The 16,774-nt window shown below is 35.1% G+C and overlaps 1 protein-coding gene across 1 annotated transcript in view; it reads right to left on the bottom strand.

Moving 5' to 3' along the window:
• Positions 1-3,580: 3,580 nt before the first annotated feature.
• The window catches only part of LOC138189487 (uncharacterized), a 37,368-nt gene continuing 24,174 nt past the window's right edge, over positions 3,581-16,774 (bottom strand). The window contains exons 2-3 of the mRNA XM_069131516.1: positions 3,703-4,860; positions 3,581-3,589 (exon numbers count right to left, since the gene is read on the bottom strand). Of these exons, the coding sequence (XP_068987617.1) occupies positions 3,581-3,589; positions 3,703-4,860 (1,167 nt within the window). The remainder of the gene's footprint in view (positions 3,590-3,702; positions 4,861-16,774) is intronic.

Here is a 16,774-nt window from a genome sequence, read left to right as displayed (position 1 = left end):
CGGCTGATTAGGTATTAATTATTACTTATTCTTTCCTTATTACGATCTCCCATTTGTACTAAATATTTATTCTCTTCTTTTTTTTTTTCTCTTTTTTTTTTTCTTTTCTTTCTTTTTTTTTTTTTTTTTATTGATTGAGAATATAATTTATTTGTAAAGCAAGAAGGTTAATACGCATGTGGATTATCCAAAATGGCCGCCTGTGAATGTCCCTAGCATATAGTGACTTTTGTTAATATCGAATCTATTATTTATTTGTTAATTATTAAAACCCCCTTTTTTTATGTTTGACGTGTAGTTGAGGCGAGAATAACATTATTTTGCACTTATTTAATGCGTATAACTATTGCATGTGTTCCGATGCACACGTGTAAGAGCTATGACAATCTAAGATGGCTGTTCGTGAATATCTCCAGTATAGTGACGGGTCTTTGCTTTATTTAATATTGAAATAATTATTTCTCCGCCTTAATTTTCTTTATTCTAGCGCAGTTAGGATAGTATTGTTTGTGTATTTATAATATATATATATATATATATACATATATATATACTATATTTATATATTGTGTGTTCATATAATAACATGCGAATAGTATTGTTGTTAAATTTTATAACTCATTAATAGCATTGTTTTATTGTTTTGAGTAGAATGTTCGATAACATAAAGTACACACATATATATAAATATACATATATATTTTTTCTCTCTCTTTTTTTGTGTAGTTTTCATATAAAATTCTCTGAGGTTATCCGAATGTTAGTTAGTTTAAATAATGTTATGTTGTGTGTTCTACTTCTTTTATGTTCATTCAGATTATTAATAATTTGGCTTAAAATATAGATTTTGTATGTATGCGTGCATGTTTCATGAAATTCTTTACTGAAATGTTGGTTAGTTTTAATTATTTATTTTATGTTTACTAGTTAATTTTGATTTAGTAGAGTAGAACACGCATACACACACATAAGTATATATGTATATATTTCTGATAGTGTGACCTTTCTCTTTTTTTTTTGTTAAAAAGAATTCTTTAATTGTGTATTTGAGGTTATATGTCAATTATTTGTTTTTATATATATATATATATCTATATGTTTGTAATGTGACAACGTAGTATTGAAAGTTTACCAGATTATTATGTGTTTGATATGGTTTACATATTTATGCTGTACGCAATTCTCCCAATCGAGGCGGTGTTAATTATTTTTAATCGCTGGATTTGCTAACAAGTAGTTAGTCGGTTAGTTTCAATAGTACTGTATGTTCTATATCTTTTATATTCATTTAGATTATTAATAATTTTGTTTAAAATATAGATTTTGTATGTATGCGTGCATGTTTCATGAAATTCTTTACTGAAATGTTGGCTAGTTTTAATTATTTATTTTATGTTTACTAGTTAATTTTGATTTAGTAGAATAGAACACGCATACACACACATAAGTATATATATATATATTTCTGATAGTGTGACCCTTCTTTTTTTTTTTTTTTGTTAAAAAAATTCTTTAATTGTGTATTTGAGGTCAATTATTTGTTTTTATATATATATATACTTATATGTTTTGTAATGTGACAACGTAGTATTGAAAGTTTACCAGATTATTATGTGTTTGATATGGTTTACATGCTGTACGCAATTCTCCCAGTCGAGGCGGTGTTAATTATTTTTAATCGCTGGATTTGCTAACAAGTAGTTAGTTGGTTAGTTTCAATAGTACTATGTGTATGTTCTATATCTTTTATATTAGATTATTAATAGCTTGGTTTAAAATCTAGGTTTTATATATATATATATAGACATGCATGTTTCGTAGTATAGTTTTCATATGTAGTTCTTTACTAGAATGAGCACGAGTTTTGATTATGTATTTTATGTTTACCAGATCGTTAATTTGATTTAATAGTATAGAATGCGCACACATATACATATTTCCGTCAATGTGATTTTTATATAAGTTTTTTTTTTTTTTTTTTTTTTTTAATAGTGTAGTATTGTGTATTTTAGGTTAGGTGTTTATTAGACTGTTAACCATTTGATTTCGTATATGCATATATATTTGAAATTTGATAATTTTGGATTTGTTACATAGTATTGAAAGTTTTATTTCTAATATTTACTAAATTGTTATGTGTTTAACATATATGTATATATTTGTGTATAATACTCCAAGTTGCTGCGATGTTAGTTGTTTTGATCATTTGTTTTGTTAATTAAAAAAAAATGTATTCCCGCTGTTTCAATTATTTCCCTTCTGTAGTCATTCTTATTTCTTGATTTACTCGTTTGGTTCGCCACTCGTTTAATTCATTAATTAATTTTTATTTACTGATTTAAATTCTTCTTTTGTATTTCACATATTCCGTCTTCGTTGATTGATTGTAGTATATCTTCTTGTTGCTCCTTTGCGAATTTGTCATATATAATCCTACTTATTCTTGTTTTATTTGATCGGTTCGTATCTAGTCCAGTTTATTAATTGACTTTATTTTATACTGATAGTTATCGGTTAGTTTTTCGAATCGTGGTTTATCCTTTGCCAAGTTATCAAATTCATAGGATATTGGTAGGTTTATTTGATGTTATATACCTATATTTTATTTATTGGTTGATTTATTGAACCATAGGTTTTTAAATATCGTGTCGGTTATTGGTAGATTTATTTAGTGTTATGTGCATATATTTATTTATTGGTTGATTTTATTCTACATATTTTGTGTTTCGTATATATTCATCCCTATTGTTAGTCTATAGTCGCCCTTATTCGTTAATCTTTTATTTTGTTTTGCAGTAGCGTGTGTTCCTTGGTCTATTCAAATTTTACTCGCGCTGATTTCCGTATAGTAGCTTTGTATTTTCGTTACGGCACGTGCGGAGCACGGGACGTGACACCCCCGCCCTTGGAGTTCAAATTTCCGGAGGAAATTTGACTGATGGTGTCTTTGAGTTCGCTCAAGGCGAACGTAGATGCTGTTGGTTGTTGGGTGACTGTTGGTGTTATTGATATTCCTTGAGGTTGTGTCGCTGGATCGTCGACATTTCGTCTTCTTTTGAGGTATAATAGCAGGTGTGTGACTGACCCGCATATTGCTCCTAGTAGGGCGATTCCACATCCGTAAGTCTCGCGTAACTGGTATCCGTGTATAGTTATGTCTACTATTGTCTTGATTAGTTTAAATATTACAATTATTCCAAATATTGCTGCACTGATCGTTCCAAATTCCATGAAACCAGACCATAATTTCGATGCGGTATTTTTTGCTATTGTCGTTAATGTGTTTTCGTCCATGACTCCCAGGATGTTTACCGTTCCAGGGACGATTGATTTTCCTGTCGCCCCTCTGGCCAGTGTGTTTAAGACTGCTGTTTTTTCTGCCGGGAACATGACGTGGTCTCGAAGTGTATCCAGGTCCTTTTGGGTGTATATCCCGCTTGTGGCCAATGATGATGGTGCTGAATATTGCCATGTTTGGCGTACGTCTGGGTGGAGTTCTTGTGGTGCGATTGCTTCCATCGGTTTTGGTAGGAATTTGTGCCAAAGTCCGTCGATATTGTATAATGTGGGTAGTATTGCACTACATTCCCTATGGTTTCCATGTTGAGTTAGGATGTGTGTCTTTGGTGTTAAAAATGCGGTACGATTTCCTTGCCAAACCGGTAGCTCCGAATAGCATTCCGTTGTGTGTCGTATTTTTACTTGCACGGGAATGCATTTGACTATATGGACCGCTTCTCCAGCAATCAAGGCCATGTGTCCCGGGGTTTTAGTTACTGTATATGCGAACTCATCGGGTAATAGGATTGCTAAACTTAAAGCGTTTTCTATTAACTTCTTTTCCGTGGTGCATCGTTGTGTCAGTACATCATGGTATAGTGCCGTCATTTGTCTTTTAATATGTTTTTCTACATAAACGAATTTAGAGTTAACGTAGGTGAATATATCCAGATTTTCAACTGCTGTCTTGCTTTTGGATATGAACGTATTCCCTTTTGTTGTTTCCAACAGGAACAATTTTGGGTGTTCTGTCGATAGTAAGGTGTATCCGCACAGGGGTTGTTCTCCGGTTTTAGTCAGTGCAAAGGTTACTTCTTGTGTTGTCAATGCATAAACTGGTTGTGCTGGTTCCCTGTTGGTTCTTATTTCCTGAATCTTTGTAGCAATTCCTTCATATAGCACATCGTATTGATCAAATTTGCATGGTGAGGGCGGTTGTGGTTGCCAATAAGTGTACCCGTCCTCAGCGTCTAGGCAGTTTCCTTCGCTGAAGGTACATACTGTTCCTGATTTCAGTATAATTTTATTTGCTTCAATACGTACTGGCACGACTCCTGATCTTAAACTTATCCTCACTGTGGCTTGTACGACTACCCTTTCCCAGCTCCCGTATGGGTCTACGTACTGTGTTCCCTGGCAGCTGCCGTCGTTTGTTAGCTTGCCGGCTAGGATAAGCGACTGCGTTTCCGTTGCATTATCCTTTAAGCCTACTATGAGGTTTTGTGGTCCGAGTGAAAACGTGCCGTCCTGGTGCATTCTTGCACATTGTTGGGCAGTTGTTTCCTGAAGGTATTCGGCGAATCCATTATGCACTGCCGACGTGTGGGAGTGCATGCCACAGTAATGTATAATTCGAGTTATTTGCACCTTGCATTGCCTTACACTGGTAAATTCGAATTCTGAGAGTTGCAGTAGTTGAATATAAATATCTTGGGTTTCTGTCGTTGCAGGTTGTATGCTGCAGTCCCCGATGGAGTTTAAAGAGATGGTGGTAACGTTGAGGTGGTTGCCATTGCAGTCGTATCCTACCAGGCCATATGTTATTTTGATGAGGGTAAGTACGATGACCAGGTGATTCATCTTCCTATTAACAGTTTATTAAATTGTTTCTTACTCTTGAGTTTTCAGAAATAAGAATAACCTTTTAATATATATATATATATGTGTGTAAAGAAAGGAAATTATATTTATACATTTTCTCTTTTCCCTTTCTTCCTTTTCCCCCTTTTTTCTATAACTTTGTTCTATTTTAGGTTTGATGTACATGCTGTCAGTGAAAATAATTTTATGAAGGCTACTTGAGTTATAATTATATACATATATGCGTACGTTTTGATGAGTAATATAAATGGGATTTATTTTATCGTTATAAATGTGTATAAGTATGTATTATTAATAGGTAGAAGTGTCACAAGTGTAGCTTGTTTTCGTATATATATATATATGTGTGTGTATAAATATGACAATTTATTTTATAAGTCACTTGCATTGTCAATGGAAGTGAGTGTTACAAATATCATCTACTTTAAAACATGCGTGTATATATATTAGTAAACATGAATAAAAATTATATGTATAGTTATTAATGTTGTTTGTTTACAGGTGGATTTAAGTATTTCCTTTCGTGCACAGCACACAAGTACGTTATATTTCGGTGGTGCGGAGTATCCTTCCTTGAACTAAAAATTCTCTTTCAAGGTGAGTCAGATTATAGTAGACCATCATGCATTGGAGGCATGATGTAGCGGGTTGTACGTCTGCTATGTTTATACCGCACATGGTGCAGCGTGATATTTGTGTTCTTAAAGGTACTCCGCATAGAAAATGGATGGGCGGCTCTTCACACAGGTCCTGGTCGTCCGGATCCAGGCCGTCGAAACAGTCTTGGCAAAAATAGCCGGTATCATAATTGTTAACGGGACATAACAACTGAACACAGAGGCAGGATTCAACCTCCTCTGTCACTTCCAGATCGAATGCGAGCTCGGGTCCGTCTGGATTTTCTATGTCAGAATTGATGAGTTCGCCACTCGTTCTGTACATACATACAAAAACAATTAATATATATATATTTTTTATTATATTTTTTTTTTTTTTTTTTTTTTTTTATTTATTTTATTTTTATTTTTATATGTTTCGTTCGGATCCGTCCCTTTATATGAATATTGTATCCCTGTATATAATATAATATATATGTAATATGTTATGAATATGTTAGTTATTATTTATTATTTCCCCTCTTTTCTCTCTTTTTTTTTTTTTTTTTTTTTTTTTTTTTTTTTTTTTTTTTTTACTCTCCTCTCTTCTCTTTTTTTTTTTTTTTGGTACCTAACATAACTATCATGATCCTATATTACATTGTATTGGTTATTATTCGTGTTGAGGTGTGTGTGTGTGGGGTGTGCGCGACGGATTTTTTCTTCAACATGGTCGCTCACGTGTATCCCTGGTATGGTGTTGTTTTAATACCAACAGTAATGTATTATTGAAATAACTGGTTATGATTTTATTTAGTAGTGTTTTGTAATGTTGTTTTGTGTTTCATGGTATTGTGCGTGTAGATACCGCGTGTTACTTTAATGTAATAACATGGGTTATATTGTTGTCGAATTTCAATGGTCATTGTTTTGGTTATACGTGACTTGCGTTTATATAAGTCTTGTTTAATTTAGTTAGTATTTTGTGTATTGTGTTACCAGTCGCTTTCATGTACTATAACTTTATTCCTTGGTACTAAGTTCAGTCATGACTTGTTAATATTTAGTTAGTCTATCGTGATTAGTTTCTAACCTATTTCTGTGTTTATTAACCTTTCTTATTTCCCTATTAATTTTATTATTGCTTATGTTTGCTATTGTTATTATTTTATGTTTGATATGAATTAGTTCCTTTATTAGTGATTAAGTCTTATTTGTTAGATTAACATTATTTGTAAAAAAAAAAAAAAAAAAAATTTTCTTTTTTAGATTTTTGATGCTGCGTTGCTTACCTGGATCATTCTCACATCATCATCAGATTCTTCGGTATTACCTTGGATACTTACTATGGTTGCCTTCAATCATCCTATGTCTGCGATCATAAAGGTACTGTTTAATTTATTAATTCAATATGTGTATGATATATTGTGTGAGCGACCGCTATTGTGTATTACAAAATATGCTTCTACATGTTAGATATAATAGTTAATACAATATACTATCCTTTACTCTGGTTCTATCTATTACTAGCTTCCAATTAATCTATCTTAATTATCTTCCTAACCACTTTCTATACTTATCAACTATTTCATTTCTTCTTATTAATTTGTGAAATTCATGCTTGTGTGCTTCTTGTATGGTGTTTGATTGTTCATGAGGTAAGTTGCACCTTCACTGTTTTAAATATTCGTTGAACTATTACTTTTCATATTCAAACAATAATTGGAGCACTTGTAGTAATCTTTCCCCCTTTTTTTTTTCAGGTTACCTGTTATCTGTGCCATTCGACGAACAGTGTCACGCTTTCATAGTCTTGCTATGACGTTTAGTAGTGTTGCATCTTGTATTAAGGCGATCGAAGTTAATCCATTTATTTACTTTCAGCTGGCTGTCGTACATGGTGTTCCGCAAACGGGGATCCATGGCCTATTTTGCACGTAAATCTTTTGTATAGCGATTACTTGTTCGCAAGGTGACTTTCACTTTCACTATTTTAGTTATTCATTGAATTAACACATTTTATATTCAGACAATAATCGGAGCACACTTAATAGTTTTCTTTTTCCCTTTTAGGTTTTCACTATCTGTATTATTCGACGAACAGTGTCACTCTTCCTTCTGATTTGATCACAATATTGTTATAACATTTAGTAATATTGTATTTTGCATTGAAACACTTGAAGTTAATTCATTCATTTATTTCAGCTGGCTGTCGTACATTGTATTCCGCAAACAGGGATCCATAACCTATATTTGCACATACACTTTCTTGTATGATGATTACTTGTTCACAATGTAAACTTCACTTTCGCTGTTTTAATTATTCATTGAATTAACACATTTTATATCCAAACAATAATCGGAGCACACTTAATAATTTTCTTTTTCTTTTTAGGTTTCCACTATCTGTATTATTCGACGAACAGAGTCACACTTGCTTTTGTTTTAACCACAATATAATTATGACATTTAGTAATCTTGTATTTTGCACTGAAACAATTGAAACTAATTTATTCACTTATTTTAGGTAGTTGTCGTACATTACGTTCCACAAATAAAGATTCACAACCTATACTTGCACGTACACCTTTCTTGCATGTTGATTACTTATTCACAAGGTAACTTTCACTTTCACTATTTTAATTATTCATTGAATTCACACATTTTATATTCAAACAATAATCGGAGCACACTTAATAATTTTCTTTTTCCTTTTTAGGTTTCCACTATCTGTATTATTCGACGAACAGAGTCACACTTGCTTTTGTTTTAACCACAATATAATTATGACATTTAGTAATCTTGTATTTTGCACTGAAACAATTGAAACTAATTTATTCACTTATTTTAGGTAGTTGTCGTACATTACGTTCCACAAATAAAGATTCACAACCTATACTTGCACGTACACCTTTCTTGCATGTTGATTACTTATTCACAAGGTAACTTTCACTTTCACTATTTTAATTATTCATTGAATTCACACATTTTATATTCAAACAATAATCGGAGCACACTTAATAATTTTTCTCTCTCTTTTTTTTTTATATATATATATTTTTTCTCTCTCTCTCTTTTTTTTTTTTTTTTTTTTTTTTTTTTTTTTTTTTTTTTTTTTTTTTTTTTTTTTTTTAGGTTTCCACTATTTGTATTATTCAACGAGCAGCACTACAGTATACAATATTGTACTATTTTGCCCACTGAAATCGTTTTGTCTATTGTTTACTTCGGTTATGCGCTAGTTTTAACTTGTTTAGGTGCACTGTTCGCGGAATCCCTTTTACTTCAATCTTGACGTTTTGGTTTTGCAAGATTTCTAGCACTTTATGTGGTCCAGTATATTGATCGGAGAATTTTCCTTTACTAGGTTCTTTTAATAGATATACTGAATCCCCTACTTTAAAATTTTGAGGGTTGATTCGTCGGTCGTAGTATTCTTTTGATTTTAGTTTAGATTTTATCAAATTTTCCCTTGCTATTCGTTGTACCGTGTTAATTTTATCGAACAGATCTCCGAGGTATTCTGCGTATGTTGGTTCCATGTTCTCTTCGATTATTACTTCACCTGTAGGCTCTCTGGCTAAATGTCCAAAGACTAATTCGTGCGGAGAGAATTTCGTTCCTTCGTGTACAGAAGTATTATAGGAAAACATAGCTAATTCTACCCATTCGTCCCAGTTTTTGGAATTTTCAATGTATAGCTTGAGATATTCAATCAGTACGTGGTGGGATCTTTCGATCGAACCGTTACTTTGTGGATGATATGCCGTCGTGGTATATTGTTTGATGCGGAATCTCTTTGCTACTTTCTTCATTAGCGAGGATGTGAAGTTTGTTCCTTGATCAGTGAGGATAGCTCTCGGTGATCCGAAACGACAAATAAATTGCTTTACGAATGCATCCGCTACCTCGGCTGAAGAGATTCCTCCTATTGAAATCCCGATAGAGTATTTTGTTAATAAATCTTGGATAGTTAAAATATATTCATTCCCCTTTTGAGTTTTTGGCAATGGACCTACAATATCCATACTAATCTTGTCGAACGCTTTACCTGGTGTGTCTGTAAGTACCATCGGTTGTTTTGCTTTTATTCTTGTGAGTTTCTTCAATTGACATTCCTTACATGTGTTTACGTAATCTTGAATTTCCTTTTTCATGTTTTCCCAATAATAATATTGTCGTATTCTTTGATAAGTTTTTGTTATTCCCTTGTGTCCTGCTACACTTGATTCATGTTTTTCTCGTATTATGTTGTTTCGCGCTTCCACAGGCGGGGTAATTACTTCCCCCGTGCAAATAGTGATGGTTAGGGTTTTTTCCATAAATATTTCTTTTAATTTTCTGATTGTATATCGCCAGGGTATTTCCTCCAAATTTCCTTTGCTAATGCTAAAGGAAGTAAATTGTTTTTCATTTACTACATCTAGTAGAGATCGTAGTGAGTTTAATAAATTTTCTGGTGCTATTGGAATATTCCTATTTTCCTTTATTGGTAGAGATACGATGTATTTCCCGGAATCGCAGTTCAATCTTGCTTTTTCCAACATTAAATCTTCGTAACGAGGCAATTTTCCCATCTCTTTCATTTCTAAGGCTCCTTTATCTATCGGGTTGCCATGTACATCTATGAATATTATTTTATGGTCATTTACTCTTGTAATTGAATCTCGGGTTTCTGAAATTTTTTGTTCCGCAATTATTGTAGGTCTCTGGTCCTTTTCTCGTTGTGGAATTAATTCCGGAATTACAGTAGAGAGCTCTTCTTCGCCTGTCGTATCTGTGTCTTCTTTTTCTCGCTTGGTTATTCCTCTATCTATATTTACATCGACTTCTGCCAGTGCCTGATCAAAATATTTTATGGGGGTTTCTTCTATTGTACGATGTTTTCGGGTATAAACCTTTCCTTGATTTTTCGAATCACTGGCTTGAGGCCAGGCGCGTGGTTTAGCTTCGAATATGGGAGAATCTTCGGTTGACGTATCCAATTTGAATCTTTTTGAGACATGCGTATCCCTTTCTCGTTGTCGAGTTAGTTCTGGAGTTTCGGCGGAATACTCCTCGTCGCTTGTTGTACCCATTCTCCTTTTCCCTCGATCAGTTATTTCTTTATTTACATCGAGCTCGGCTAGTGCTTCGTCAAAATATTTTACGGGCGTTTCTTCCAATGCAAGGTACTTCCGAGCACAAACCTTTTCTCGTTTTGCAGGATCAGTGGGTTGAGGCAAGCCGCGTGGTTTAGTTTCGAATATGGGAGAGTCTTCAGACGATGTATCCTTTTCGAATCTTTTTGAGACAGGATAGCGAATTGGTGAGACTTCCTCTCTCCTTCTGATTGGTAGACAAATTTCCGGAGGATTCCTAGATAATGCGTCAGCGTTTGCATTCGCCCTACCTTCCTTGTACACAATATCGAATTCAAAGTCCGATAATTTCAATTTCCATTTCCAAATTCTCGATGTAGGGTCTTTGATAGAATGCATCCAGACTAAGGGTTTATGATCGGTTACGATAGTAAATTTCCTTCCGTAAAGATACGGTCGGAAATGCATCGCGCTGTAAACGATTGCCAGACACTCCTTTTCTATGGTAGAGTAGTTTTGTTCAGCAGAATTCAATAGTCTTGAGGCATACGCAATCGGTAAATCTTTTCCGATTGGCCCTTGACTTAGTACACCGCTTATAGCATACCCTGATGCGTCTGTAGTAAGGTTAAAAGGTTTAGAAAAATCCGGATATTGTAGAATGGGTTTTGTCATTAGTGCTGCCTTTAAATCTTCGAATGCCTTGTCTTGATTTTCCGTCCATTTAAAGGGAATGTCTTTCTTCAATAGTTGTGTCAATGGTTTTGCGACCTTGGAGAAATCGGGTATAAATCTTCTGTAGTATCCTGCTAATCCCAAAAATTGTTTGATATTTTTCACTCTTTTGGGTCGCGGAAATTTTGATACGGCTTCGATTTTCTTCGGATCGGGTTTTACTCCATCTTCACTAATTATATGTCCTAAATAATTCACTTCGTGTCGTAAAAATTCGCACTTATCGGGCTGTAATCGTAATTTAGCTGCCCTCAGTCTTTCCATTAACTTATTAAATTTAATTTCATGTTCTTGAAGGGACCTAGAATAGATCACTATATCATCCAGATAGACGAATAGTTCTATTCCTTGTAGACCGGATAACACTGAGTTCATCAAACGTTGAAATGTCGCTGGGGCATTCTTTAGTCCAAAAGGCATTCTTTTGAATTGATAATGTCCATATGGTGTCGAAAATGCAGTTTTGTGGGCGTCTTCTTGTGACATACGGATCTGGTGAAAGCCCGATGCTAAGTCAAACGTGGAAAAATATTTCGCACTTCCTAATTGATCCAATATTTCTGTAATGTTGGGTAGTGGGAAAGCATCGCCGATCGTTTTATCGTTTAATTTCCTATAATCAATAACTAATCTCCAGCGTTTGTTTCCTTGCGAGTCGGATTTTTTGGGTACTATCCATAACGGGGAATTATATGGAGATATCGACGGTTCCACTACATCCGTATCTAGTAATTCTTGAATTTGTCGATTTATTTCTTCTCGATGTACTGGTGGATATCGATACTGTTTAGTATTAACTGGTATATTATCCGTTGTAATTATTTTATGTTCCAAAACTCCAGTTGCTTCAAGTGCATCTCCTGGAATATGAAATCTATCTTGATTATTACGAATCAACCTTTGAACGTTTTCCTTTTCTTCTTCGTTTAAGTGTTCGAGCCGTAGTAACTCAATTATTTGATCGTATCTACTCTCCTTCGATTTTAAAACTGTATTACACGCCGTCCTAGGAAGCGGGGGGGGGTTTTCAAATTCTTTAATTACTATTGTTGGTGTTGTGAATTCGTAATTCCTCGAGGTAGTATTTATTATCCTTATGTAACATTTTCCTCTATAATTCCTCACAACTGCATTACCAAAATAGATTCCCTTGATTGGCTCGATTCTGGGAATAAATCCTTCTTTCATCTCTGGATTTGCGATATTTACTGAACACGTTACTGAGCTTCGCTTAGGTATAATTATCTTTTCTTTAGTATCAAAGGGAATATAAATATTTCCCCATTTGATATGTTTTCCCTCATAGTCCAAACGAGCCTTACATCCTGCAAAAAATTCGGATCCCAGGATTCCGTCTTGATCGATTAGCAATGAATCATCGACTACATGAAAAATAACCGGATGGCCCGCAACCTGTATTACCGTCTGCCCTAGGGAGACCAGGCTCGTTGCCGTAATTCCTCGCACTTCAATTGATTCTTTATCGTCGATGATGGCTGAATCGCGTAAAGCAGTTTTCTTGATAATATTAATCTCCGATCCAGAGTCTAATAATAAACTCGTCTTAGTTTTTAGTTCTGGGGAAACTATTCGCGCAGTTGGTGTCGTTGGGGAATCGTTAAATTTTATTGAAATAATTCGGAGAGGTCGCCTTCCGAATCCGAATCTAACTCCTGGTGATCCTCCTTCGCCGGTTGCTTGTGCTTCACCTTTTCCTTCTTGACTTGAGATTCTGAATTTTCTGTTTGTGACCTCGTTTGGTTGTGGGATGTCTCTCCCACAGTATTTAATACTTGTTCGTTCGTCCTCTCGGTCGGCTTTGCGTTTGCCCTGTTCCTCATTATAGGTGGTGGAGTCGATCTTGCGGGGGCGGCTACCCTTGTTCTGTTCGTTGCCGTCGGCGCCGGTCTCCTGGTTGCTGCTTGCACTCTTGGGCGATTCGGCGTATCGTTCCTTCGAGGCTCGCCCCATTCTCCCGAAGGACGTGTTTGGTTTCCCGATTGTCTCGAAGCATAGGGTACGATTATTCCGGCATCTACACGGGCTTTAAATTTGTAGCAATCTTTTACTAAATGCCCAGGTTTTTTACAATAGTTACATGTGATAATATTTTGTCTCGGAGCATTTGAGTAATTCTGTGATGGAGGTACTGATCTTCGATCTTGGCGGTTATTCCTGACATTGTTGTTAGTGTTCAAAGGACGTACGTTTTCGCGTTTGTAATTGTTCGGAGGTATCGGTCGTTGGGGTCGCGTTCTATCGTTTATTTGTTTTAATTCGTGTGTTGCTTTGACGGCTTGGCGATACGCGTCTTCTAAAGTGTGGTATCCTGCTAGCTTTACTCGCATATATACCTCGTTCGGGAGTCCCTTAACGAAGGCTTCTCTTGTTTCCCAGTCTATTGTATCTTGGATGTCGGGGGATATAATCCCGTAGTCGCCCCTTTCTCCGTCCATTATTGCTAATCTAAGATTTCTAACGCGATCCATATAATCTAATATGTTTTCTCCGGGTCGTTGAAATATCGTCCCTAATTCTCCTTTATATTCGTTAAGAGATTTCTTTGGGCCGAACAGATCCTTTAATTTATTTGCAAAATCGTTTAGGCTTCTTAATTCCGTATCTTCGATGGCGAGGAACGCGTGTCCACGGAGTTTATTGGTTAATAATTTTACTAATTGTGGTTCTTGATACCTAGGAATCATATTTCGCGCGCGCTCGCAAGCTCTTAAAAAGTGAAATACCGATGGTCGATAGCCGTCGAACACTGGTACCGACTCGATCGCGTCTTTTAGTTTAATCGGTTGGACATATCCGCCTGGCTGTATTGTCTCTTGTTGGGTTCCCGGCGGCGATACGGGTGATTCAGGTTCCCTTTTTGATTTGAGTTCATACACGCCATTTTGTACTTCAGCGAGTTTTGTACTCATGTCGCGAAAATTCGCATCCCATGCTTTAAGTTTTTCCGATAACGTCAAGATTAAGTCTTCGTCTAATGATTCTAGCCCGGTCGCCATTATTTCTTAGGTATATAATTTATTGATAAATGTAACAACTTTAATCCTCTGTGGAGCGTATCCCACCGCTGCCACCAAAATATAACCCTCTAATGTTACGTTCCTGTTTGTTTGAATTGATTTTAAACCGTTGAATTCGCAAGATTTTTTTTTTTTTTTATTGTTTTAATTTTAATTAGTTTTTTTTTGTGTTTGTTTTAATTTATTTTGTTTTGTTTAATTTAATTTAATTTAATTTAGTTCGATTTAGTTGAGTTTCGTCAGGAGGGGAAAATTTACACGATATAATTATATTTAAGATATTGAATCAAGGTTTTCGATTAAAATCTATTTCTAAGTTGAAAGTTTATTGTTACGTACTCGTTTAAAGTCAATTCAAACTTTTGATTTTAATTTAATCTGAAGGGAAAGATTTAAATTTAATTGGCTGTATAAGAAATATTTCTCACACGGTAGTTGCTGCCACCAGAAACAGTCTGAGGACTGTTTCGAATAGAAAAATTTCCTTGTACTTATTTTCGAAATAATTCTATTGATAAATTAATTACTTATGGATAGCGTTGACTAGTGTTAGGCTACTGATAAAATAATTTCCACGTTTTTCGGCTAACCTGCTATGTGCAGGGATACTCGCACGGGAGAGGATTAAAGTTGGATAAAAATAAGTATTCGATTTGTTCGCACGGAATTTATCTAAACTTCAGTATAGAATTATTTAAAATTATATATATATATATATATATATATATGTGTATGTATATATCTGTATGTAGGAATTATTTGAGAGTTCGGTTCAATTTCGTTGTATAGAATTTATTTAAATTTGAATATGGAATTATTCAAGTTGTTATATATATGTATATATATATATATATATATATATAGCGTTTTAGGGACGGTAAAACAAGAGTGTTCGCGTTAATGGATTGGTTAAGATTTCGAATTTTCTTCGTTTGATGCAAATTTTATCTTTACGTTTCCTTCTCCTCCTCTCTTAATTTCGCCAATGAATCTATCATTGAACTGGACCTTAGTTCATTTGTTAGAGTGATATTTTTTTTTTTTTTTTTTACCGTTTCGATCTTCTTGCCTTCCGAATTGAGTGTTTACGAGAAAGTGATTTCAATGATCCTCTCTGTGTGGGGTTCGTGTGATTTCGCAAACCTTGCCCAAAGATGGGCAGTATTTTGCCAGCAGTGGGAGGAGGAATGCGAAGATCAATAGATGGTTCGATAGTCGAAACACCGTTATCCACAACCCAACACAGCGAATGATCCTTTGGTTAAGATTCAGAAGGGAATTATTCTATTTTATAATTGTATACAACGATGGCAAGAATGAAGATATCGGTCAATTAGATCTAATTTGATAGTCTTCTCTGCGTAAAACTCGTGTGATTTCGCAAGCCTTGCCCAAAGACGGGCAATGTTTTGCCAACAGTGGGAGGAGGAATGCGAAGATCAATGAGTGTTTCAGTAATTGAAGACACCGTTTTCACAAGCCTACGCAGCGAATGACCCTTCGTTTATTCTCAAAATTGAAACGAAATTGAATGTATTAATTGATGATAAGTAAATCGGATTCGGTTCCTGGATGTGGCGAAGTTACTAGAGAAGAAGAAAATTTTATAAAAATTGAGACTCTTACCTTGTTCCGTCAGGGGCCATCGGCTCGTAGTAGTCGTCGGTGAAATTTTTTTTTTTATTTGGTTTAGTTATTCGACTCAGGTATAATTATTATTAGAACTGTAGTTTATTTATTTTTGATTAGAAATACACTCTAAATAAGCTTGCGGCTTATTTATTCGGATAAACGTCGCGGGTATAAATATATTTATTTATGAGGATGTTTTTTTTTTTTAAATCTCGCCAATGAAATGAACACTTAAAAAGATTTCTAACTTAATTTGTGACTTAAACTGAGCAATTAATAAGAGACCGTCGAGGTGCAATGCGCGAATGACGACAATATATTGAAAATCTTCTATGTTCCTGCGCTTATTTATAATAACATCCCCCACGGGGTGGCGGTCAACTGGTGGTTCGCTTCCGTGGGAATCGGGATGCTGCAGTTTTGGGGTTCCTGAACTCGTACGTGAGAGAATGCAAATTCTGTAATCGTTGATGTCTCCTTTGCTTCGTTATCTTGTCTTTTAACTTCCAGATTCCCATCGCGGGTACGTGAGAGAATGCAAAAATCCGTATTTCGACTTAGTTCCCATCGGTTCTATTTTCTGCTGAGGTAGCGTCTAGGAGGCTTGGAGCCTTCCATGCTGGTCTAGTCTTTTTCTTGAGAATCTTTATGTTAGTACTGTGGGAATAATTTTTGTTCTTCGGCGCGTGGAAGGGCCGGTGGCTAGAGTCTCATTATTATATCGACACTTGCCCCGGCAACACGCGCGATCCGCCACTCTCCCGCAGCAAGGATTTCTTTTGGTTTATCTTGGGTAAGTTTGGTTTTGATG

The sequence above is a fragment of the Bombus flavifrons genome, unplaced genomic scaffold (assembly GCF_040668555.2).
Source record: "Bombus flavifrons isolate JBK064 unplaced genomic scaffold, iyBomFlav1_principal scaffold0074, whole genome shotgun sequence".
Classification (NCBI taxonomy): domain Eukaryota; kingdom Metazoa; phylum Arthropoda; class Insecta; order Hymenoptera; family Apidae; genus Bombus; species Bombus flavifrons.
Note: the sequence above shows the minus strand (reverse complement) of the source record. Positions and strands in the feature narration are given on the sequence as shown.